Source organism: Strongylocentrotus purpuratus, unplaced genomic scaffold (genome assembly GCF_000002235.5).
Source record: "Strongylocentrotus purpuratus isolate Spur 01 unplaced genomic scaffold, Spur_5.0 spur5_scaffold_9, whole genome shotgun sequence".
In the NCBI taxonomy this organism is placed as follows: Eukaryota; Metazoa; Echinodermata; class Echinoidea; order Camarodonta; family Strongylocentrotidae; genus Strongylocentrotus; species Strongylocentrotus purpuratus.
Window position 1 is genome coordinate 10,394,162 of NW_022145615.1, and position 27,866 is coordinate 10,422,027.

General features: G+C 37.7%; 1 protein-coding gene across 2 annotated transcripts; it reads right to left on the reverse strand.

The window, feature by feature from the left end:
• Positions 1–6,983: 6,983 nt before the first annotated feature.
• LOC100890860 (kelch-like protein 24) lies at positions 6,984–27,702 on the reverse strand. Of its 2 annotated transcripts, none has more exons than XM_030977030.1 (3): positions 27,265–27,702; positions 10,676–12,013; positions 6,984–7,642 (listed from the first exon to the last, which is right to left on the reverse strand). In XM_030977030.1, exons 2-3 carry the CDS (start codon positions 11,942–11,944, stop codon positions 7,151–7,153), a joined length of 1,761 nt encoding a protein of 586 aa, XP_030832890.1. In that variant the 5' UTR covers positions 11,945–12,013; positions 27,265–27,702; the 3' UTR covers positions 6,984–7,150. The 2 variants fall into 2 exon arrangements, with proteins under 2 accessions (XP_030832890.1, XP_030832891.1); XM_030977031.1 differs by lacking the exon at positions 27,265–27,702 and adding an exon at positions 12,209–12,341.
• Between the last annotated feature and the right edge of the window lie 164 nt (positions 27,703–27,866).

Genomic DNA, 27,866 nt, shown 5'->3' on the forward strand with positions numbered 1-27,866 from the left:
TTAAACGAAGAGGAGAAAGGGAAAGGGGGAAATGAAACATTAAGAGGAGACATCGTTTCAAATCGTCTAATCGATTGTTTAGAGGGTTTCGTCCACCGGATAAGGCCGGTGCACCCCCCCCCCCCCCCCCTCCATGATGCCAGTGCCCTTGAATGCATTGGACCCAAGCTACGCCATTGTTGTTGATAGCCGTTGGTGAACGAATATCAGCACTGATCAACACATAAGGCCTGTATTTTCAAAATTGACACAGAGAATGATACAGATTTGTCTCCTATAGAGCATATAAGTGATTTCTGTACCACAGGGATCCGTCGATTGATCTCTGTTTCCTGCCTAATCCTATATTTAAATCCTTTAAAATTAAAAAAATTAAATGATTCCCGTTGCCAATGTCCACCCTAATATCTATTCCTATCCATATCAGACTTTTAATTGTCAACTAATCAATAAAATCTTAGCCCTCTTCCTGTTTACGGACAGATCTGTTTACGAATTTTGCACCACATTTCGTCGTGACGGTATTACCAATAGAACTATTTTCTTTTCTTTATTTCTTTTCTCCTTTGACACGTTTCTGCGCTACATGGAGGGGAAAATCACATGAGACAAAAATACCGTTTAGAATTAAAGAACATATCCAAAATTGTTATACACTTCCGAAGCGATTTCATGGGGATCAGAGTACTTGCAGACTGAAATGAAATATTTGACAAAGATATTATTACTTTGAATCCCCTGTTGACTCCCGAATGAAAGCGAGGATTTGTATTCAAAACGAACAAATTAATCTGCCCTGCAGGCTAGCCGCTAGCAACTTTTTCCCTTTCGGCGTATTAACGAAATGCAATACAAAAATGCCCACAGCAAGATTACAACTGCACCCACCAACCTCTTTTAGAAAATAAAGAAATACATACAGGGTATTACCCCCTCCAAGTTCGAGTTGTAAAAAAATATAATTTCGACACCTCATTATACGGGGTGTAACAAAAGAAATGCCATAAGCACATATTAAAAATATCGACTTTAACTAGAATTCAATAAATACAATTAAAATAATGTGACACTATTGGAATGAGGAAAGGAGTCCCCTTGAAAGTGCAAATCATTTAAATTTATCATCAGAATTGTCGGCCTCGCTCAAAGTCCACGCCATAAATCATAGTAATTTCGATAACAATCAATTTTTGTCATGGAAAACATGTTTTCTCTCGTCACTGCCTGCATTTTTTCTTCCAACTGAAAATGTATGTCATACAGGCTGCACCGTTTTATTCGTAAGTCTGATTTTTGAAATGTTGACCGAGTTAACAAGTATGTATAAAAAGAACCTTTTGAAATATATTTGCTCTCCATTATAAATTCAATCGGTATGAATACATAAAAATAATTTGTACTTTGAGTTTAAAAGTCAACTTAAAGTGCCAAAAGTGAGGTATCCCAGCTTTTATATGTAAAGCATTCTTCAATATTTCATGTTTTATCTGCAGCGTAGAAAAAAAAAATCTATGGTCACAAATATGTTTTCAATCTCAAACTGTTTGTGAAACGTAATTTCTGAGATTTGTCGGTCAATATTAACATGGACTGCAATGCTGTATACAATGATTGTAATCCTGTTCGGTTTTATTTTCAGATTCTGAGAACGTATTGACCCCAAAGGAATGTTTTTGAAATCAAAATAATCAAGTAAAGTGGGGTCTTCGAATACAAACTCCGATGAATACTCTGTACAGGAAAAGTAAGAAGAATAAAATAGTTCAGGTCAAACGAATTTACAAATGCAAATTGTAAATTTCAAGTGTAAATATTGACAGAGGGCGTAGCCAGCAAAAGCCAGTCGTAAGTCCCTTCCCTTCCCCGTTTGATCAATTTAGCTGGCAACGGGTATACAGCACACAGGGCCGCAGATTGCCCCCCCCCCCTCTCTCGCCCCCTTCCATCCGTATATGGTTCAGCCCCTTGCTTATTACTTTGAGTACACATCCATGGTCGTCTTTGCTCTAACAAAACCTTATAAAGTCAAGTCAGAAAATGAGGTCTACAACTTTGTGGCATACTTTTAAGAGTTATGGAAAAAGGTTTATCAATTAAATAATTCAGGTATGAGTAGTTTTAGCGTAAACAGGCACTATCCTCATTTTCATTCGTCATGTAATCTGGGAAGAATAAATGTTTTAATTTCCCTGAACTGAAAATATATGAAGATCGTCATCTTTTTCTTTAATCCAATTTACCTGCGTGCTTATCTTTTTAAAAGATACTTTGGGGGTATGACACTGGGAAGTTGGTAACAAATAATAACCCATTTGGGGGTCAGACAATACAGAAAAAAATCAGGATCTTAAGCCAAGACTGAAATAGAAAAAGATCAAATATTGTATCTTATCTATATTACCTAAAAGAAGGATGGAAGAGGAAGTGTTCGGACTGTCTTGTTGCCTTGTTGGTCCACTTGGACAAAAGTTTCCGAGTTTTCCAATAGAGCTGAAAAGCTTGCAAATAATTATTTTGGTAATTTGAAGATTAGTAGATGAGTAGATTTAAAATGGACTTCATTTTGATATGGAAATCCATTACAAGGGATCTAAAATAATTGTATGGCTTTTTCTTCCTCCTTTTACGAGACTGTACTTTGCTCTTCACTCTAAAAAAAACTCCATTCAATAATATCAGTTTGAGAAGTATAATAGAGTCATATTTCACGCTGACTTAACGAAAGTATTATACAACGCGTAAATAATAGGTTTTCGCAATGTTATTCGACAGTTCGATAATATATGTTAATTGAATTGGCCTTACAAAATTAATGATGGGTGGAGGATGAAATTGAAATAGAGGTCAATGGCGTAGAGTTGGTGAGCCATTGAGCCATCATGTCGTGGTCTAGTGGATATCGATCCCTAGACTGTGGATCACATAATTTGCGGTTCGATTCCCGCCGCGGCACTACTGTCAGTGCTGAATGGGTACCCAGTCTGATGCGAACGTTAATGTGGATGCATTGTTTTGTGTGCGCTTGTAAAATGACGCCTGGTCCGAATATTCCTCAGGGAGCGGAGCGCGTGCACTGTCATGTGCGAATTAGCAGTTAAATCCAATGACCGGGATAATATGATAATTACAATGTACCGCGACTAAAGTATTTAGTATCCAGCGCTTTATTATCAATATTATTATTAGTATCAATCGACACATCAATGAATAAATGAAAGAATCAATCCACAAATTAATAAATCAATCAATCAATGCAACCAATCAATCAACCAAATAAACAATCAATCAATCAATGCAACCAATCAATCAACCAAACAAACAATCAATCAATCAATGCAATCAATCAACCAAACAATCAATCAATCAATGCAACCAATCAATCAACCAAACAAACAATCAATCAATCAATGCAACCAATCAATCAACAAAACAAACAATCAATCAATCAATGCAACCAATCAATCAACCAAACAAACAATCAATCAATCAATGCAACCAATCAATCAACCAAATAAACAATCAATCAATCAATGCAACCAATCAATCAACCAAACAAACAATCAATCAATCAATGCAATCAATCAACCAAACAATCAATCAATCAATGCAACCAATCAATCAACCAAACAAACAATCAATCAATCAATGCAACCAATCAATCAACCAAACAAACAATCAATCAATCAATGCAACCAATCAATCAACCAAACAAACAATCAATCAATGCAACCAATCAACCAAACAAACAATCAATCAATCAATCAATGCAACCAATCAATCAACCAAACAATCAATCAATCAATGCAACCAATCAATCAACCAAACAAACAATCAATCAATGCAACCAATCAACCAAACAAACAATCAATCAATCAATCAATGCAACCAATCAATCAACCAAACAAACAATCAATCAATGCAACCAATCAACCAAACAAACAATCAATCAATCAATGCAACCAATCAATCAACCAAACAATCAATCAATCAATGCAACCAATCAATCAACCAAACAAACAATCAATCAATCAATGCAACCAATCAATCAACCAAACAAACAATCAATCAATCAATGCAACCAATCAATCAACCAAACAATCAACCAAACAAACAATCAATCAGTCAATGCAACCAATCAATCAACCAAACAATCAACCAAACAAACAATCAATCAATCAATGCAACCAATCAATCAACCAAACAAACAATCAATCAATGCAACCAATCAACCAAACAAACAATCAATCAATCAATCAATGCAACCAATCAATCAACCAAACAAACAATCAATCAATGCAACCAATCAACCAAACAAACAATCAATCAATCAATGCAACCAATCAATCAACCAAACAATCAATCAATCAATGCAACCAATCAATCAACCAAACAAACAATCAATCAATCAATGCAACCAATCAATCAACCAAACAAACAATCAATCAATCAATGCAACCAATCAATCAACCAAACAATCAACCAAACAAACAATCAATCAGTCAATGCAACCAATCAATCAACCAAACAATCAATCAATTAATCAATTAAGCAATTAAAGCAATCAGTAAACTAACAAGCCAATCAATCAATCAATCGATCAATTGAACAAACAATCAATCAACTAATCAGTCAGCTAGTCACATAATCCATCAACTAATCAATTAATCGAATATCCAAATAACGAATCAAACAATATTAACCACAATCAAGCTTGTTATTATAAAATCAATATATTTATTTCCCTCATGAACTATATTGCTATATAAGACCAATATTTTGACAATTTGCATGAATAAACATCTTTCTCTCAACAATGTATAAAGTAAACTACATTGGAATGATTTATAGGAAATTTTTATTTTTCTACACCTGCATCTGGATGAGGTCCTATGTCATACACGAAATTGGTCCAAAAGACAATCGACCTGTATTACTACATATGTCACGAGGTATCATAATCCGGTCATGGTTTTAGTTAAAACAAAAACAACAACAATCAACGTACTACTGGGAGAAGTGAGTTGGTCTAGCGGTAATGTCCGTGGTACTGTTAGCTTTCTATCTCCGCCGTCGAATGGACTCTGATCGAACTCAGGTTCAAATCTGAGTCACGTCTTTCGGATGGTGACGTTAAAAGTCGGGCCAGGACGTAAATAACCATATCTGATTGATAAAAACTGTACAAAACACAATAACACACAAACACACAGCATACATGAAAAGTACACTTAAAAAGATGAATACAATATCTTCTCCTTCAGTTACATCCTTACAAAAACTTCCGGTGTAGGTCTGTTGCATAAGATGCGTCATTTCGCTGACGTAGAACTACGTCAGTGTTTGGTGGCCTTTGACGTACCATGTAAGAGTAAACTTGTTACAAAGGTGAATGCAAAATAAACCAGTTCAAACTTTCCGTTGAATTAATGGCGCATGGGATATTTGCTTACACTGGTTCGATTGGTGCAGGTAATAGCTGGACACGACGCGTCATTTCGATTGCACCTTTGCGCTAATCGAGTTCGTGAAGGCAAAAAATGCATGCGCCGTTGTAATCAAACGCAGTGTTTCACTGTTCATTTTGTCAATCATCTCCTCTTTCACATAGTGCGTCAAAGACCGCACTGATCGTTGACGCCGTCCTTTACGTCAGACAAACGACGTCTCGTGTGCAGCAGGCAAAAGACAACCAAATGGAAGACCTGATAAAAACTAATTTTGACGCAACCACCACACGTCACATGTCTTTTTTTTTATAACGGTCGCTCTCTGAGTAATATACGTTTTTCAACAACAACTGTAAACATGGTATAACATGTACAACCCCGAAGTTTGTGCATACTCGGGAATAGAATGACATATTACTGTCAAAAATATGACAACCGCAATAATTATTCACCTCAGTAATAATAACAATCACCATTCATAATGATTGTATTCGTAAACCACCAACATGTTGACATCATAACTACTCGAATTATATTGTCGAAATCAGTGGTAGAAAAATAGGTGAAATTGGCTTGCTTTAATCACCCATGCCTCATTTATTTTGACGATGTGTTAATAACTAATTGACGTCATCCTTGTGATTAGTCGGTGTTCTAGTGTTGAATTGAAATTGAACCATAAAAACTGTCATTTTAAGGGAAAAGTGACACATGACGCTCGGTCTTTCAATTGATAAATGACTTTGTTTACTGCTTTTTTTTCTCACAAAGTTTTGTATTTTTCAGATGAGCTATAATGGATTTGAATAAATGACTTGTGTCAATAACAGGCCTTATTGTTTGGTATATAGTAAACAATATCAGTCTGCAGTAATCTGCGTCTTTTAATGATCACGGCCGTCATAATATTTTTTAAACAGTAACCTCCCCTTCTTTCATTTAGAAAAAAAAGTCAACTTTATATTCCCATTAAAACAAGTTGTACAATGAAATTGCTTACAATATGAAAGATATATAAACATAATATCTGTCACAGATAAATATTCCCAACATATCACAGTAATTCCAATAATTTTCTGGACTGTTCTACATGGCAGTCCTACATAATGTATATTACAACCATACCTGATACAAGAAATATACAAATAGATTATATTTAATGTGATAAAATTCCATGAGATTTCAATACAATCGCAAACATGTCGCGGACAAATTACAAATTTATATAAAAGGAATGACATATTTATAGGAAACGATTGGAAAAGTAGTTATTGCACCTTGAATCATCATAATGTCCATTAAAAAATAAATCAACTCGAATTTTGATAATCATAATATACATTAAGATTGTCTGAGTTAGCAGATCATGTCGAAGATAAAACTGAACGTCTATTTTACAACGAGAAACAAAGATCCGTGTAAACAAAATAAGTTTAACAAGCGAGGAGAGAGATGAAGTTGGTCAAAATAAACCTCCATAACTTGCAGAGACAGAGAGAGGGAGAGAGAGAGAGCGAGATGAGAGGGAGAGGGGGGAGGGGGGGGGGGGGGGAGGGGGATCGGTTTGAAGCCGATTTGGAATCGAGATGAAGGTATGGCTGACGTGTCACCTGGACGTGTTTGCCATGACTGGGTTATTGGGTAAGAGAACAAGAATACAAAAGTTTGGACAGGGCTCAGGATGGGTCATTTTTCAGCCATGATCATATTCTCTTGATGACCGTAGCGCAGCCGTGCAACCTGATAGGATAAGGCAGATTATGGCACGGCATCCAGCGTTTCGTCGTCGGATCATACCCCTCAACTTCGCTGATCGGCGAGTTCGGTTGGTTCTCCCCTCCCGTCACGTAGATCTTCCCACCGCACACCGTCGCACCGCACAGCGCGTGCGTCTTCGCCATGTCCTCAGCCTGGCTCCAGGAATCCTCCACCGGGTTGTACCGGTGCACGACCGTCGAGACGCTCCCGACGATGTAGATGTAGGCGCCCAGAACGACCGCGGTGATGCCGGAGAAGGCGTGCGGCATCGGGTTCCGAGCCTCCCACGATCGATGAGGGGACGAGTTGTCGTCGAGGTCATAGCTATGAACGAGGTCGGTTGCGGTCCCGTTGGCGAGGGCGCCACCGAAGACGTAGAGTTTGTTGCCGAAGATGACGGTGCTGGGTGAACTGACTGCAACAGGAATAGGCTCCAGCTGCAAGATAATAATCGACAAGAAAATCATCATTCATTAGGAACATAATTATTTAGTCACAAATTTGTCAACACTGTTTAATTAAAATATTTCAAATCAAGTTTTGATATCTTGCAGTGAACATGGTGAAAATATTCAACGTCCAACATTGGCTGAATCATAATTATGTGACTAGTATCAAAGCATTGTCAGTGTTTGGAACCTCACCTCATTAGCAATCTGCTGCTATAGTGATGCACGGTGGTTTTATTGTTATTTTTTTATAACGTTTATATTAATAAAAAACAAGGAACAATCACACTCAACAAGACATAAACAAAATATTAAAGGCAGGTGGCAATGGGGAAATAAATATATTAACAAACACAATGAAAATGCTTTCACATCATGTCCTCTAATTGTTTATACTTCATTATGAACAATAGTTCAAATCTATCCTCCACTTCCGAAAGTGAAGAGCAAGTCTACCCCTGTTCTTGGCTATTAATTTTATGCTCATTTAAAAAATACAAAAAAACTTAATGAGTGCATTTAAACCATCCTTGGTTGGGGAAATCCCTCTGAATCTGCATTTATAATCCCTATAAATGTGGGAAGGAGTTTGAGGAAATTCGTTTCATAAAAGGCATTTTGGAGAGCCTTTTTTTTTTAAATTTTGAAACAAAAATGATTTATAGCAATTGCATTATGACAGATCTTAAAATAACATGAATGAATGCAAGTATTAATTAAATAGTACATTTAAAGTTTATCAAATGAATCTTGCCCATTTCACGATTTCGGTGATTAAAACAAATTCACACGATTATCCGGGATGTTTTTTCACCAACGACTGAATGGGCATATTGTTGAACTTTGCGAGTCTGTTGAACCTTGCCAAACATTACACAATACAAATCCTCATTCACAGTATTCAATCTTTCTCACCACGGTTTAGGGATGTTTTAGATCAAAAGATTACATCTTCTTCCCTTTAAAGAGATATCAAAATCTAAAACCAGTTCTTCAAATAATTTGTAACCAGGAAGAGGTGGGTTAATTAGATCCCTGACAAAAACAATACCTTTTGCGAACCAATCTTCATAAAAATAAAACAAAGATTGGTTGGATCTATATTTCATAATGTTATTTCTCCTGTTGTTATCTTGATAATTATTACGATCATTTTCACACGGTCCTTTAAATTATTGAAGCAATAACCGTATCCTTATAGCGTCCCCGGTGCGACAATGGACTTATTCTACCTCTTTTCGAGACACACAAAAAGTGATTCATATGATTGTCAATATTTGTTTAAGGGTATTCAAAAAGTTTTCAACACACTTTGCTGATCATAATCTTTAATTGCAATATGGATTATTTTTTTGTGGTGTAAATAACATGAGGAAGTTCCGTCATGAAACTAAAATGTAAGCAATGCCACATGGCAGCTGCAAAGAAAAGGAAGCAACACATCCTTAAACATTAACCACTAATTATACATATTTGATCTAGCTTTCGCGAGTAAAGAAATCAATAAACCACAATAAGGCATACACCAAGCAAAACTGTTTTTCCTAAATTTCATAGCCTTATGAATCACGCAGGATGTGCATTGACATAACAATGACATTTCCATGAAAAGCTAATTTGTGATTTCTTCAAAAAAGCGTGTGAAAAAGGGGACTGAAAGCATAAAGTAAGCAAGAGAAGTCACCGCAGAAGCTAAATCTACGCCTCAATCATTTAGCATTAGAGGAAAACATGAAATCCCAAGATATCCATTCAATTCAATTCAATTCAATTCAAATTTTATTCCATTCAATATCAGTGACAGAGCATGTTAGGACACGGCTAGACCGAAAACTTCAGTCTCTCTAATCGTCGGTTGTTCCACTGAGACTACGTCTGGCTCCACTAGACCTCCGATTACAGAGACTGAAGTCTGGGGACCTCTTTCTGTGAGGCACTGTACGGAACAAATGGTTCGGTTCGACCGGACCGCGATGAATGAGATATGCAACGAGATTTTCACTCTTTACATCCTCATAACTGCTGCAATTACAACACAAATTAAAAATAACATATATATAGCTTATTCGACTTACGATAGCTTGCTCATTTAGATCCTAAATTAATGATTAATCCGAGAAAGTCTCGTCGTCAACATTATCCGTCTTGGTTTTAGTTGATGAATATTCATTTTTTCTTTTCGAACGTCCAATAGCTACCGTAGCTACATACGAGTCGGCCCAGCTTGACCAACGAACTCCCACGAAACGAGTGCTCTGATTGGCCATTTGGCTATGTTTTGGTAGGTGGACCCGGAAATATATCGGCCGCCGGGTAATATTTCGAATGCATGAACGTACTGCTTCGCGGATCTGAGATACAAATTGGATAATTCATATAAGTAAGTCCGTAAATTGTCTATTTAATATTAAGTTATCAAATTTTGATAACTGTAATTAGGACAAATGACATACCGACCTAATTTACATCTGATTTAGAAATCAGAAAATTAGATCTAAATAAAGAAAATCGGGGAGAAAATGTTTTGACACAAAAAGCTGCCATTGTTGGCTATAGCTATCCCCGCGGTACGAGATCTCTGGGTTGCCATCTGTATTGGGGAATGACAACAAATGTCAGTTTTATTAAAGAAATGACCCAAATCAGATGGTTATTGCTGTCTAGGACACGGCATGCTTCGTAGTTTTTGATACAAATCGGATAGCATGTAAAAGAATATTTTTCTGGATGTAAAAGAATGTTGTTATCAAAATAATGATGTTGACATTAAATTAGATTAAACAGTATTTCAATAGGTCTATTTGATCAGTTACACATCGTTGACAAAGAGGAAGAGGAATCCTCCGAATGAAAAAAAAAATCCATTATGTGTATCACCATTTGAATTATCATACAGACACATTTCTAACAAATCATCCTATAAACTACGAATCTGCAACACCAATCTAATTGATCATGGTAGAATATTAACGTTATTTACATTAGCCCAATTTCAATTAAGAACTTTAAGCCTGAGCTCACCTCATGCCACGTGTTGTCTTTCGTGTTGAATCTGTCTACCATTCGAACTCTCTGCACACCGTCGAACCCGCCGACGAAGTAGAGATTGCCATCGTCGGACGACGTGCACGTGACCCGTTGTCGAACCCTCTCAGGGGGAAGCATAGGGAGGTCGATCCACTGCGAGTCTTCCGCGCGATGGACGATGAAAGACCCCCTAGACCCCATAACGTAGACATCATCGATCACTGCAGTGACGCACGACACCGGCTCGGAGTCGAACGGGAGATGGGAAAACGTCGACCACCGCCGATCGACGGGATCGAAGTATTTCACCTCGGTCAGTTTGATGTTGGCCGGGCCGATGCCTCCGACGACGAGTACCACACGGCGTGAACGAGATCGTGTTCGAGGTGTACCGTAGTTCATAGACGAACGATGTCGGGCGGTGACCTCGATGGTCATGGATAACGACTCGGACTTTGTCAGGAGCGGGTGAGAAAGCACCTTATCTACCAAGTACTGCGTGGGCAAGAGATGTTCACGAACATGCGATAACAGTTTCTTGAGGTCTTTTAACCGCGTTTTTCGGTTGTGATTGATCCAGGCAATGATCGTTTCGAAGACTTCTTCTTCCTCCTCAATCACCAGGTTATCGGTGGACAGGTACTTCTCAATCATCTCGAACGACTGATCAAGAATCTCGCGATGCTTCCGGACCGATCTGAAATTCCGGACGGCAAACTTCCACACCTTTCCCGCGAGTTCGTCACAACTGAATCGTTCTGCTAGGGTATAGATACCCAAACAGTTGGAAGGGTGCAAATGCTCCTTCATGAAGTCCACGCAACCTTCCTTGACAGACGTCATAAGCAGCATGTCCGCAGCTTCCAGGATAAGAGGAACGTTCTCTTTGCTGAAGTTCATTCTTGAGGTATAGGCAAAGTCCAGGATGAGGGCCACACTGTCCGCCCTGATGCCCTGCAGAGACACCGATGACAACTTGCTCTCCTGCATGTTCGAGCAGAACATCCGGTGGAAATAGGGACTGACCGAAGCCAGGACATTTCGATGACAAGGAAATTTTCTGTTGCCAACCTTAAGAACAATGTCGGTCAACTGATTGTCCTTCCAGAGGTCGCAGAGCCCCTTCATGAGCTGGTCGGAATGACCGGAGCCGCGAAATACTACGACTTCATCGTCGCTTGTCCCTGGTTCATTGTTGTTGATATTGATGGTGTTCTTCATCTCTGGTCTAGAGTCCGATACGGGTAAAAGGACCACAGACATGGTAGGATCTGAAGATATCCTCAAGCTCTTGTCAATTTGGTATCAGAACAGCGCATCCGGAGGTTTAACCTGCAAAGAAAAAAATGTTAAAACCCATTATTCACTACATGCCAAAGGAAAATGCATGCTGGAAAATATATAGAAGTGGAAAATGAATTGCAATTAAAATTCACAAGAAAACTTCAGGATGCACGTAGCAATTGAATATTTCACCACATAAATTTATGAACGGTGGTTACCTATAAAAATAAAAATGGTGATTACCTGTCGGTGGAATGCATTATTGCACAGACATAGTAATTCTCGCGTTCGGCTCCAGCCCAAATCGTACATTTACGAATTATAATCACAACAAAAATATGAAATTCTTCAACCAGGTAAGAAAGTCAGAGTTGCTATGAGTTTACGAAAGTCAGCATCGGTATTTATATGAGGCTGGACCCTCACTCATCGATTAATTATTACAACCATGCGCATGCTCAAATCACATTTAGGTTAATGCGTTCTTAAACAGACACCGCTAGCTGCCAGGTTACATTGTGCCGCTGTAGAAAACCTGTCATAAATAATGTTTCCTTTGTGATGTTTGGCAAGTCTGTGGCGTTTCGATGTTGACGCCCAGCTTTCAACATGACCCGTACATTGTGTTCAGGGCACGTATTTTGAAAAGAGATATCGCACTTGGGCTACTATTGTGAAACTGACGGAACCGTCCTGACGAATATGAGGAAATAAACAAGTCTGCATGCGACGGATTGGTAGAATCGGCGACGTCGATATGACTCAGTGAGCCGATATTGATTACAATTAGTGCACAATCAGCCTTCAGTTTTACTAATAGTATAACGAGGGCGTTTAATGCAGTTTCTATCCAATGGGTATCTAACTTGACAGTGACGTAGCTAAGAGGGCGGTACATGGGTACGTGCCCCTAACAAATGACAGAGAAAAAGCATAACAAGGAAACAGATTTTTTAAAAGGAGTAAATGGGAGAAAAAAACACGATATAGTACGGGGTTAAGCAACTTTGTGCCAGTGTGAAAACAGTATAAGAGGCATTGTAAATTTGCCCCCCCCCCTCAATGGTTGAACTCTCAATACGCCACTAATTCTCGACGTCAGTTTGATAGAGTGAAAGCAAAGAAGTCCAGAGGACAAATAAGGGTCGTAATCCATTTCGTTCTTAATATCATTCTTTATGAGTTTCTTTATTTAGGCATGTAGTATAAGCAGGGCAATATGAGACCCCCCCCCCCATATAATGCATTTTAAACATGTCGAATGCACCAGGGCAAATTTCACAGTACAACTTCGATTCGGGTAATTAGATAGTACAGGCCTAACTCTATACTGTTTGTAAACAGTGTACTTATATATTAGTACACACCAGCGAAAAGCTATACTTTCTTTTTTTCTATATATGAAAATACTGGATAACTATAGCAAACATTTACACATGTATTGATTGATTGATTGATCGATTTTTATTTCATTTCATATAACAATTGTTTGCACAATAAAGAACATATTTTACAAAGTAACGTAGGCATAACGTCTAGGCAAAGAACAAAAACACCTCCTTAAAATCACCCCACTAGACCATAAACCAACGAGAACGTAAATGTCGGTCCCATAAACCCTCGGAGAGGTATTCGGGTTCGCGAGATCGAAACATGTTCTCGTGGGCTGCCGGTCTCTTTAACTAATCATTATAATGACGTCGACTACTTTTCATACCTCCCACAATATAGACATTAGGGACTTTATATCTGCACGTCGACATAGTGGCTGCTACGTGATCCATCCTTTTAAGGCTCTTGAAATGACATCACAGCGCCTAAAGGACGTCACACGTAGCCGTCCACTATGTCGACGTGCAAATCTAAAAGTCCCTAATGTCGGTCTTGTGGGCTTGCGGTCTTAGTGACTGTCACCGTAAAAGCTGTTTGGCAATGTTCTTTACGTTTTTACAAACTCACCATTTGCTTAATCACAATATTGATAGAAAAGCTATTGCGTGCATGGCGCGTTTATGAATTTCGATTGGGACAAATTGATTTCTTAGGTCACGCAGACGACTTTTATTGTATGTAATCCAGACAGAGCCATTTAAGAAGAATAAAAGAAACAATAGCGGGGTCACTCGATGTTATGTTGAATGAATCATGAGAACACATTGCCTCGAGCAAGGGTATATTCCATTGTGGAGAAGTATCGGACGAATTGATAGTGTTGGCCAATGATCATTTGGTGGAAAGTGAAATTGAAATCACCCTTTTTCGGATACACCGTATACAGAGCATGATGAAGTATGGGTTCAAGAACGACAGCAGCAACAACAGCAAAAAAAAAACAAAAAAAATGACGAAGAATACATGACGAAAACATGATAATGAGAAAGTTGCACTAATAATTGTACCAGGGGGGTGTTTCACAAAGATCCTAAGTTGAACTTATCTCTAAGTTGGACTTAACAATTATGGAAAGCCGTTAGCATCTATGAAAATATTTTGTATAAGTTATTTTAAAAGGCATAAAGTGTTGAATCAAATCATTCATATTTTCTATTATCATGTGATATTTCATGTTCTTGATGTAGAATTTATAAAAAGTCTAAGATAACTGACTTTTTGCTTTTGAATATATTTTATTTTAAGGCTACAAATGGCTCTCCATAATATTTAAGTCCAACTTAGAGTTAAGTTTGACTTAGGATCCTTGTGAACCCCCCCCCCCCAGGTCCATTTGCATGTAATGGCAATTGGCCAAATGAGTTTGCATAAGACCTTGTGTAACTCACCAGTCACATATTTTGAGTGCGATGGTTGAGGTGCAACGAGTTGCTTTCTTTTTTAAGTGAATTGGTTTTCACCAGGTTTTGTAATTTTTTTCTGCTGGACTAATCAAACCATCTGATGCATGACAAAATATCCAGGATTATTGTTAGCCAATTTCTCTGACTCGTGAAATGTGTAATTATTTGCAGAACGTAATATTGATGTTAATGCAAGTAAATATGTTTGGAAAATCGCCACCCAGTGCAAAACAATAAACACAACAAACAAGCAAAAGATCAAACAAACCCCTAAAACGGACGAACAAAAGCGAATAACCAATTTCTCTCGTGAAATGCAATTTTATTTTCTGAACCTAATATTGACTTTCAAGCAAACAGTTTGGGAAAATCACCACTCCGAAACAGTAAACAAACCCCCAAAATAATAACTTTAAAAAATTCAATAAAAAATATTCCCAGTTGTAAGCTTCTATTAGGGGAAGGGAATCGGGCGGGGGGGGGGGGGGGGGATCGTCCTTCTACATAAAACTGGGGCCGGTTTATTGTTTTGATCTCCTGTTCGTGTTTTAAAGTACATTTAATTTCTCTCTTTTAAAAAAAAACTCCGGTCTTACATTAATCTTACAATAAATGTCAAGTGTCAGTATTAATACCCTAAACTGAAAATTAACACGACCAAACTAAATTTCCTCATTATTGTAACTTACATTATTGTACAAGTAACATGAGCAATGGTATATAAGAACGTGCAATACTCGGTCACGGTTGTTTGGTAAACCCCCACGCCTTATACATTTGTATACAAAGAAGTCACGAATAATATGTTGACATAATGTTCTGCGGTAATTAGCAAAAATATGTTTCCATTTAACATTGATTAACCTATTGTTTCACCACATTACTAAATTTGTGGGCTGTTAAAAAGAAAGGCTATAAAATAAACAAGTTTTCATCATCGCAAAAAAAACATGGTAACAAACATGATCTCTCGTGTGCAACGAGCATATTTCGTCGCTGTTTTCACGAAGTGACGGTAGTGAAATAAAATTGCATTCACTTTGCGTGACGATTTTTCTCACTACCGTCACTTCGTGAAAACAAGGACGATTTGTTGCATTAACTTCATGTTTGCCATAACACTATTTTGGAAAGCGGTTGTGAATACTGAATCACGATTTCTTTATAATTTCAAAATAACTAAAATAGACAGATGAGTCATGTTTTATTGAAAATGATGATAGAATTCACCACACCCAATTAAAAGATCCCATTTTTAACGACAAATTGTAAGGACCTCCATAATCAGGAGCGTTGTTCTGGTTGTTTTCCGATTGTATCTTGTTTTTTATGAACTAACTCTCGCTACACTTAATAAAGACTAAACAAGTTGGGGAGGGGGGGGGCTGAGGGTCATTATAATGTTCTTGTGACATTCATTTTCCCTTCTCAGTTGTATACTCAACCTCCCAAACTTCTAGCGACGCACCTGAATTTAGGATCGTCTCTAGGGAACTATACTGGAGTTAACTTTGATCATTTGATTCAGCAAATAACGCTGGTAGTGAAGAAAAAATATCTTTTGACCCGACAGCAAGCTATTGTAACGAAGTTGAATTCACATGACTTTGCGTTTGATTCGGTTTACAACTGGCCTAGTTTTCATACAAATATTACTTCCCTATATAGTTCTTACAATGGCCTTAGCAAATAATCTCAGTATGCTATCGAAAACGAAGTAATCCTTAGGCGTCTACATTTCTTTGTGTGGACTGTCGACTTGTGAAATCGGTTTTGTGCGTAAACAAATGGTTATGTTAGAGAAAACACTGATCACAAAAGCTTTGGAAAACTATAACTTGTGTGCCATGGTAATTCAAGTAACAGTTAGCCTGGTGACGGAGACACCAGCACTTTGTAATATCTCTTTGGCCTGGGGAACAACTACAACGAAATAAATGTTATAACTGGAAGAGCATTGCCTTTACAAATGCCAGAACAATATTTTCCCCTTTTTGTTTTCGTACGCTGGTTTTTTTGTTTTTGTCTTTTGTTTTGTTTTGTTCGTTTGTTTGTTTATTTAACAGCGGGAAGAGGTCCTTTCATTTTATTTTCCCGCAACTTATACTCTCTCTCTCCAAATAGGGACACGCGCCCCTGCATGCATGTGCACCCTGTGCCTTCGCCATTATGTTTTCATATTCGCTCACTGGTGCAGACAGACTCAGATGATGCACAGAGAGAGAGAGAGAGAAAAAAAAAACAGAGAGAAAGAGAAAAAAGAGGGAGGTCATAGGGCACAGGTGAACTTACAAATCCAGATCCGTGTTGGGCCAATTTTTTGGCGACTCTCCTAGAACCCGACTCTTTAATCCTTCGATTATCCCTACACCCGAAAAAAACGAATAGACGAAGAGATAGACAACTATTGATAATGACGAGTGTACTGGGCCATCATTTGACATTAAAAATCCTAGTCCTGTCCATTTCCTCTTTGGTAAGCATCTTTAATGGTGGTATTACTTTTCACACGCAAGGTGAACAAAAGCTTTTTGTTGTTTGCCACCCCCTGGCCTGAATAGATAGATATCGAGGGTTTCCTAGACTCAATTAGAGGGGGGGGGGGGTACCTATTTAGAGTCTCTTTCAAATACATGTAGCAGTATAGGTCACACACCCCAGTCAGATCGAACAGAAAGTTACATTACACCGAATGACCAAGAATCGGTTAGGTTTGGTGTCGGTTGTAAGTCGGTTTTGTGGTGTGAATTGGGACTTTTAGATTGAGTGGACGAGAATGGCGTGAACGTCCACTAATCATGCGTGTCCATGGCAATCCGTTTTAATATTTGATCTTATTTCTTGATATCAAGAAATGATTTTCTGTTGTAAAGCAATGGTAATTCTTGATATCAAGAAATTATTTTCTGTTGTAAAGCAATGGTAACTTGATATCAAGAAATTATTTTTTGTTGTAAAGCAATAGTAATTCTTGATAGCAAGAAATAGGAATAAAGAAACAAGACCGACTCATTGGGGGCAATTTACTTCTTTCTTCGGTCTATGGTCGCGGTCTAGTGTCGGTTTAGTTGATGTGACTGAGGTATAACAAAAAAAAACGCGGCCTGTTTTTTTTTCCGCGAGGCGACGAGGTTGAGGTGTGTCTCCGACATGTTTCAGACAAATACGACTGATGAATCGAAGAAACCACAAGAACGAAGAAAGGAGTCTGCAATGTGTCGTAGCTCACACTGTTAATTGCAAGGTAAATAACAGGAGCTGACTTTTGTTGTCATTCAGACAGAGGGACACCTTGGTACTTGAAGTCAAAATAGTTCAATACACATTGGGAGGATGGGTCTGCAATGTGTTGTAGCTCACACTGTTAAAGGAATAGACCAGTTTTAGGAACGCCCCCTCTCAAAAAATGAAAAGGAAGCTCTTATTACCAATCATGTGAAAGGATATGTTTTGACTAATACGTGATCATACAATTTTTTGCCGGGAAACCGCTTACTAATTGATATATTTGGTGAATTATTATATCTATCTGGCCTGGATATATATATATATATATATATATATATATATACATATATATATATATATATCGCGTAGTCCCATATACATCTTTCTGCCTGTACAGTGCTTGTAACTTTACCAAGACTGGGCCAAACTTCTTATCATTTTGATGATTCCAGAACCTTGCAGTACACACCAATACTTTTATGCTAGATGATCAACCTTTTCTGATCGATTCCACAACGTTTTTCTTTCACAATGCAATTGCATGACCAGAACTGGTCTATACCTTTAATGGTAAGGTAAATAACTAGAGATGACTTCTGTGGTCATTCCGACATTAAGAGTGACACATTGGTACTTAAAAGTCACAATGGTTCAATTTACATAGTGTCCAAAGCCCAAACGATGTCAAACCATGGGTAACAGGCAGATGCGAATTCTACTAACTGTGCTTCCTTTTATATGAAAGAGAAAAACACATCTACAGCTTGAACGTTCTCACTGTTATTGTTAATCGGTTTAGATAATTGAAAAAGAAAACTTTAACAAAATGGTTAATATGGCTTAATTCAACATCGGCATTAATACAAAAGTTTCACAAGCAACACTGAATGCCACTGGGTGTAGAAGTAATATTTATTTTAAAAAAAGATATATAATTCTTGTTCTCTTTGTTGTCTTTCTTCTCGGAAGGGGGGGGGGTGTCTTTTCAGTCCCACTTCCTGAATCTACCCCTGGCTGTACAATTAGCGTTAGAGTAATAATAAAGAGTAATAGACTTCAAACGATATAGATTCAAATATAAGTTTTTACTGATTGCATTTCATCGCATTAACATGGTGATGGGATCTACGTGTCTTTGATATTGCCGGCAAAAAATAAAAACATGACTATAAATATAACTTTACAAAAAGAAACGAAATGAAAACGAAGAGCATCATGCCTCCCTCTCTTTCTCCATCTCTGTCACTCTCTACCCGGCTCTACCCCCCCCCCCCCCACCCCAAACACACGCACTATCTCTCTCCCTCTCTCTCCCGTTTCTTTCCCTCTCCCCATCTCTTATTCTCTTGTACATTCTCTCTCTTTTCCATAGATGACTGTTCTGCCCCTCACTCTTTCTTTCTTCCCCCCCCCTCTCTCTCTCTCTCTCTCTCTCTCTCTCTCTCTCTCTCTTTCTCCTCTTATATTCTTATAAAGATCCACGTTCATCTTGGGTTAACGAACGAGTATGGCTGAGTTTGCCTTCCTGGCGTATAGGCAATTACAAGCTTATTAACCCTAATGGGATCAATATTTGATGACATCTTTAGCCTACTTAAGATTGACAAACCATTAGGAACACAAAGTAAATATACTATAATTAAATCAGTATTCTCTGAAAAGCACTTCGATGCATTGTACACGAAGGACATAAATTGAGAGAGAGAGAGAGAGAGAGAGAGAGAGAGAGGGGGGGGGGCATGTATTGGCAATTTTAGAAGCAAAGAATGACAGATATTCGAATACTTACTGCACCTTATTCTGGGTCCACGATAGTAGCGCGGCGTGACAACAGCAGCACATTCTGAGCCGATCACTAACTAAAATACTTTCTGTATACACCCTTAAGTCACGCTCATAAATAGGGTGGCGAGATCTTAATATATCAAATAGCATTGATGCGTGTCTCATGTGATTCCCAGTCATTTTACTTCGAGGTGAAATCAGTCAGAAACATAGATTAGGCCTCCCCTGGGAGGTTAGATTTGTAGGAATAAACGTCTTAGAAGAATTAAAAAGCCTTCAAAATAGGTAAATCCACGTAATATTGTGCTTACATCACTAACTGACCACCAAACCATGGACGGTATTTCAAGCGTTGTTGTCCACGGTAAAAAAAAACACAATATTCAAAGTAGATCAATCGTGTACCCCCAAGGGGACTGAAAGGTTTTCTTTGAATTGTTTTTGATATCTAATTTAATGAAACTTGACGAGATGAGACGAGAATGATAAAAAGGAGATCACAGGAACCTAACGTTTAATTTTGTAATGTTTTATTTTCGCGGCAGAACTATATCAGACAATATTTTTCTTTCTACAACAGCAGCGGCACATGGTATTTTGCGTGCAAAAATACATTTATTAATATCTTTAGCGAATCATTATATATATATATAGAGAGAGAGAGAGAGAGAGAGAGAGAGAGAGAGGGGGGGGAGATATATATATATATGACTAGATATAAAGCTAGACATGATACATGAACATGAAATTTCTAGTTTTCGAATTGAACTAAAAATGAAAGTTATCCCGTGTGGTCATTATGGTGTCTGTGTGCAGCGTGTATTTCTGTTCGTGATTTTCAGCCAGAATGCTGAATGAGTCATGTTTGCCTCCATCATTTTGATGATTCCTTAACCTCAGCATATATTATCTTTATTTACATTTTATGTAGGCCTATTAGGTAATCAACTTTCCCCAAAACATATAGAAAGTTTCTTTATACTTTGTAATCACATGACCAGTACTCATCTTCATCATTAACATGTTGATCCATTTTATATAATGTATATGCAAAAGGAGTTCAGATTGAAAATCCAGGTTATAACCTGCTTGCAACAAGAAAAAAAAACTCCCTCCATTGTAGTAGGCCTTTGGAGGGCGTCAATATTGAGCAACCTGTCACTTCATCGTAAGATGGTGTACTTGATGGACATACTACACTTTACTCGAACGTGCTCACCAACAATAGATAGAAAGAGAGAGAGAGAGATATAGATAGAGGGATAGAGAGAGAGAGAGAGAGAGAGAGAGAGAGAGAGAGAGAGAGAGAGAGAGAGAGAGAGATAGGGAGAGGGTGAGCTATATCAAAGAGAGATGTGGCTCCATAATTATTGTGGAAGATGAATGAGTGGAAGAGGGAGATTGAGAGACAGATGGGGGACAAAATATAAAGAAAGGATGGAAGAGGGAGGTAGAAGGATACTAGAGGCAGACAGACAGACTGAGACAGAGGCAGAGATGGGGGAGGGGGCACAGACAGAGACAAAAATAGAGAGGTAGATGGGGCAGGAGAGATAAATAAATCAAGGGTGTGGTTACGGCAACACACAAACAAATATCAAAACTCACAAATATGATAACTCCATTCTCTCTATTAAGTTTGCAGCAGATGAATTTCAAACATACCCGTAGACATAATTATGTACAACTCTCAAAACTAGTACAAGCACAATCCTGACAATAGCGTTGATTAAGTAGTTGAGGCAAAATTGAAAATACATTGGAATATTCATTATAATGAATATTTAATTCCATCAAAACGTGTGGATGCATTTCGTACTAACAGATATATTAATCTTGGGGGCACGCACATTAGGGAACCTAAATTACAAACTATGCTTTTCCTAGGTTTCCTCCGCAATACAGCAAGCAACTATCTTCTTAGTCTCAATTGTATACTTTTACTGCATTTCACCTACCATACTATGTGTATTTTTCGTTTGTTAATATTTTAATTGGAATGACTTTGTAAAACGAAAATCTATGAACAAATTACTGCTGGAAGTAAATGAAATGAAAAAGTATAACTATTGGAGTGAGTTCAGCCAAACGTTCACCCTTAAAAAAATAAACCCAAAACAGTTTTGTTATGGAATATATTTTAAAAGCTAAATAAAGCAGTATCCCCATTAATAACCCCAAATTGTTTTGAATGGATGTCATGGCATGTAAAAATCACCCTATTTTCATTATCAAAATATTTATTGAGAAAATTCTTCAGTTGAAATGGGGCATGAAACGACGTGTGGCGAGTCACAAATGACACGGGCTATCACTTTTAAAAACCAAACTAATCTACGAGGAAAAACGGAAGAAAAGATTTGACACTCGGCATATAATACAATCTTATTTTACAGCATACAAACATGGTCATCAATTTTTCTTTTTGAATACATCGCGTCAATTTGTTATCATCGCGGTTGCTGTATCTCTTTAAGTGGAGCGTAAAATTGAGTTTTTTTATGATTTCATTTTACTCATTTGTCATCTACAATGAGCATTATTATAGATATAAATCGTTGAAGATAATAATTTCATAAGTTGGGTAAAAAGTGTGACACTTCGTCATTATCTGTCTGACAATTTTCATCATGTTCATAGTACATCAATTTTGTTTATATCTTTCGGATGGTGATAATTTACTGGAAATTGTACTTATCATACGGCATTCAGTTATGGCCATCATTTTTTTCTTCTAAATATATTGCGTCAAGTTGTTATCATCGGTTGTATATTATCTCTTTAAATGGAGCGTAAAATTGAGTTTTATTTAATCATTGTATTTCCACTTATTTGTTATCTACAATGATCATTATTACAGATATAAATCGTTGAAGATAATAAAAAAAAGTGTGACATTTTGTCATTTTCTGTCTGACAATTTTCATCATGTTCATAGTACATCAATTTTGTTTAAATCTTTAGGATAGTGATAATTTACTGGAATTGTATTTAATGATTTTATTGGAAACGGTAGAAATTCAGGAGTCAATCCATCCCATCTCTCTCTCTCTTTCTCTCTATCTCTCTCTCTCTTTCTCTCTCTCTCTCTCTCTCTCTCTGCCTCTCTCGCTCTCTCTCTCTCCTTCTCCCCTCCCCATTCCCCTACCCCCGTGTCTTTCTTATCACTTTGATATCAGCCGCTTTTCTTCCCCCATTCTTCCCCAATTTGTATAGCTCGGATTCTGACATCTACAATGCAGGTATTTTAGTTCGGGCTGAATAAGTCAACTTTAAAAAGTAAATCAATACGAATTAGATGTTATTGATATCTTTGACGTGTTGGAAAGCAGCTGCAGGAGCTGATAACTTTCGGATTACACTTGAAAGAAACCATTATGTTACATGTTGATATTAAATCATTGTAGTCGAAATCTGAATTAATTCGGCACTGCTCACACTGAAAAAAGGGGGATTTCGTGTAATTCCCCGGTTATAATCTCCTTATTATACGGCTCTCGCATCCATTGATCTTGTATAGGCTTTTTGAAAGAAGAATTGGATGTAGAGATTTTGGATAATACAAATGTGTTGATATCGTTACATTTTCGTTATTATTTAACCTCCGATCATCTGAAGCGAGGGTCGATGCATTTTGGATTGGGTTTAAAGTAGTCACCCCAAAACACGAATAATTTGCTGAAAAATCATATAGATATCATGGAAAGGCGTAAAATGCTTTGTGGCTAGCTGTGTCTCGCATGTGACGTCACGAATCTTGACGTTCTACGGAGGACCGCTGAAGGCAGAAAATCTAAATCTCGAATTATAAATTTTGAGAGATGATTACTGCGGACCTTAAACATTATTTTGAAGAGGGAAGTTGTTATATTTAAATTGTAAGGCTTCTCCTTCGCAATAATATGAATTTTGCATCAACTCAAACTGACACTTTTGATTCTTCGGGTGACTACATTAAATTGAAAAAGCTTATATGCACGCCCTATTTCCTTATAGTACTAGAATGCACAACGATGATTTATAAAAATTGATTAGGTCTGTAGTCTCTTGAGAACTTTGAATGAGCACAACAATAGAAAACTGTCAAAAAAGGTACAGGAAGGTATGACGAAAGATGTTTTCATTTTATTATTATCGTGAGCGTTCCGCTTCATGTAACTTAACTCACCAAAGAGGTCTCCATAGACATGTATTTCTGTGTTGTTGTTTTTTTGAAATTATTCCCATGGAATTAGTTCCGCCTGAGATATATGATCAATGAATGCCCACCTGGATTATACACTTCGGGATAAAGAGGAATTAAGGTATATAGAGAAAGAGGCATTTTTGGAGGCAGACAGACAACAGCGATATACTGTCAGGGAGAGAGAGAGAGGGAGATAGAGAGAGAGAGAGAGAGAGAGAGAGAGAGAGAGATATAAAGGGAGGGAGAGAGGAATGGAAAGAAAAAAATAGACAGAGAGAGCGATAAAGAGAGGGAGAGAGGAGGGGGAAAGAGAGAGATTGACTTAGAGAAAGAGAGAGACAGAGAGAGAGAGAAAGAGAGAAAGGGAGGGAGAGAGAAAGGGAAAGAAAGAGATTGATATAGAGACAGAGAGAGAGAGACAGCGAGAGACAGAGAGAGAGTGAGAGAGGGAGAGGGGGGGGGGGTGTGGGGGTAACAGATATCACTATGAACATGACTGACAAAGAAAGCGGACAAAATATACAGTTCCTCAGGTAGACAAAGGAACATTCCTTCACTGCTATTATGTAAAAATGTGTAGAACAGGTGTCACATGCATATTCACCTTTTTACATAATAGCAGTGAAGGGATGTTCCTTTGTCTACCTGAGGAACTGTATATTTTGTCCGCTTTCTTTGTCTGTTATGTTCATAGTGTATGAAGGTTATAATAATTTGCTATCCCGCTGACCAGAGTGATGGTCATCCGTAAAATTGTTGTTTATTGGGTATATTGTTTTGGCCCAGTCAAAAATCATGAGTGACAGAAAAACAAAGGAAGAAATCTATTCAGATGGAGGTGACCACCTTGAGAGAGACTTAAAGGATAAATATATGGGAAGGTTTCATGTGAGGTGTGAGATAGAGAAGAGTGACAGATTGCGTCTATATATAGACCTATTAGCCCCTGCATGGACTATACTACCCCCGGAAAAGTATAGTACCCAGACGAAAATACTCTTACCAAACGGATAATCACATACGAAACAACCATATTATATAGGCCTATATTATTCAGCCAGATCATTTATCCAGACAAACCATGAATATGACAATAATTAAGATCCAGTCTTTTATCATGAACATCCGGACAACTATACCCTTTTATAAAACGTACACTGTACCACCCGGATAACTATACTACTCGTAAAATAATTACCCGTCGAGAAGGGTTTGAATATTAACGAGTAGTTGTCCGAATGGTAATTGTCTGGTTGCACTGTGTCCGCGTCCGGGGGGGGGGGGGGGGAACTTCATCATCAGGGGCTAGCTGTCCGTTTGATAGACATCTATGGGTATGAGACTATGAGTATTAGTACTACCATAGTGTGATATCGGCCTACTACAAAATCAACATAAGTTACTGATGTTCTATCCTTTTAATCATTTTCAATAATACTAGAATATAAGATTTTGTTTTACTTCGTCTACCTTTATTTTGATGGTTCTTTTATGATTATAAACACAACGATATAGTTTCTCACAATATATATATTACGTATTTTTACAATGTGTGACCAAACAAATTTCCCTGTTTTCTCGTGAATTTGGATGAATAAAAGATTTGAATTGAATTAACTGCATGAGTGTCGTATTTTCCCTCATTTGGGGATCTACAAATTACCGTTTCTGTCTACCTTTTTCATTTTGTCAAGGTCGACCACCAGACCGTTTCAAGCTATTCTTGGCCTCAGGACTCCCGATTTAGATGATGTCATGCAACGTTGATATGTCCACCTATTATCTATCATGCACGGTCGAGAACCAAATAGTGTAAACATCAAATATTAAATTAAACTCAAAACAGAGTCATCAGATCGAGGTACAAACGTTTGCTTTTGAGGCGTTTCGCTATGCGCTCCGATTAAGAACAAACGAAGTGTTTACAAACTCGATGATTTGTTTTTAACCGTCAAAAGGAGCGAGAAAAATACAAAGCCATAACTTATACAGGCGCTGTTTTGGGGCAGCTTTGATATATCAGACAGATTGTGCTAAATGCATTTCATGTTATTAGACTATAGTACATTACGTTACGTTGAACAAGGAGATGTTTTGTTCAACCTAATAGCATCATTGAGGCAACAGGTTGTAACAATAATGCATGTAGCTCGGCCAAACCCTCGTAGCCCCCCCCCCCCCCCCACCAAACTTATTTGGTAATGCAACTTTATTCCAAAAATGTAATTTGTTTACATTATATTACGAATATGCAAATGAGATGATGATTGATATGCGAATTCCAAGATGTGGCTCGAGTTGAGAATTATAAACGGATCAAAGGTAACCAAATCGTCTTGATTTTCTTTATATATCAATATAATCTGTTGGGTCAGGGCAATCAACTCACATTGGTCCTTCCACAACTCACCATAATATATAAAGAAAATCAAGACGATTTGGTTACCTTTGATCCGTTTATTATTCTCAACTCGAGCCACATCTTGGAATTCGCATATCAATCATCATCTCATTTGCGTATTCGTAACAATAATGAAAGTGACTGTAACATTGCCTCTCTAAATTTTGGAATACGAATTCTTTTTTTTTTGATTGGCACTAATTGTTGTTCCCCCCAGGTCTTCCCCCTATTATTTTCGAGCTAAATTATGATGTATTTATTACATGAATTTAAGATTATTTGAGGGGTTCACATTTTACAAGCTTTGCTTCTTAGTGGATCCTTCCATGTCTACAGTTTTTGTCTTATAAAAAAGCATACATAATTTCATTACAGCAAATATGTACATTCGATCAATGGCTTGCAAAATGCATTATAATGATGTATATTGACTTTTTGAGGACTTTTGGGGGGTCATAATTGTTTGTATTGATAATTCTGTTGGAAATGTAACCAAAACTGAAAGTGAACTGAAACTGAAATTGAAGAAGTCTTTCATGATCTTCAGTGGATAATCATTGACCCCCATTGACCCCTAGATCTTTCAAATGAAATTACAAATAATCAATGCATATTGTATCCTAAACACCCTCAGAAAAAAATTCTGCTGCAATGATTGCAAAACCAAGTTTAAATGCAAGTGGTCTCTGATCGAGTGAGCTTATCGGAACACACACACACAACCCCCCTCACTGTTTCTGATGGTAACTTCCCCCTCTTCCTACATCGTGAAATCTTATGGATTCATCAACATTACGAACAGAATGGAATGTCCTTGAACAGATAACTCTATAAGACAGCTTGATAATATGATACTACAAAATTGCACGTTTTCAAATTACAGTACTGAAAGATGGAAACTTACCCCCAAGACGATGCACATTATCACAGTTATCCAACATTAACGAGACGACTTTCGCCCTTCGCAGTCTAGTCTAGTCGATTCAGTTACTACGAATGTAGTCCAGTCTATATCAGATCATCACATTAGCTATTGCATGATACTGGTAACATGATCATCTTGTACACAGCCTTCCCTCCAACTAATACCAGATCGATAATTAACGTCCCGTTGCGTTGATCACGAAACTGGTCAATTGCAGGGGGCTGAGCCGACTTGAGGTCGAAATTGACAATGCGTGTGCTGTAATCCCCTCCACAATAACCGAGTTGCATGCATGCGTTCAAGATGAATATTATTTATCAACCTAATATTCGGCTACCCATTGTCAACAAATCCTATTGTCTGCCTGGTTTGCGCCGAGTATATTTATGCAGCCAGTGTGTGCATTGTGACGCACAGTTTCGATCGTGGCATTGGCAATGGACTCGATATGGAGTATTTTTCTTTCTATCTCTCACTCTTGCATTCATGAAATCAATATTTATATAAGGTCTGCTGATCGATCTTTCATGTCATTAATAGAAAAATGTAATAAAAAAATGAAAACATAATTCTGTTATCAT

Excerpts from the sequence above, each read along its gene's own strand:
- LOC100890860 (XM_030977030.1), bottom strand. The coding sequence starts at position 11,944 with ATGTCTGTGGTCCTTTTACCCGTATCGGACTCTAGACCAGAGATGAAG. Across the intron at positions 7,643-10,675 it reads AAGACAACACGTGGCATGAG|CTGGAGCCTATTCCTGTTGC; the intron begins GTGAGCTCAGGC and ends ATTATCTTGCAG.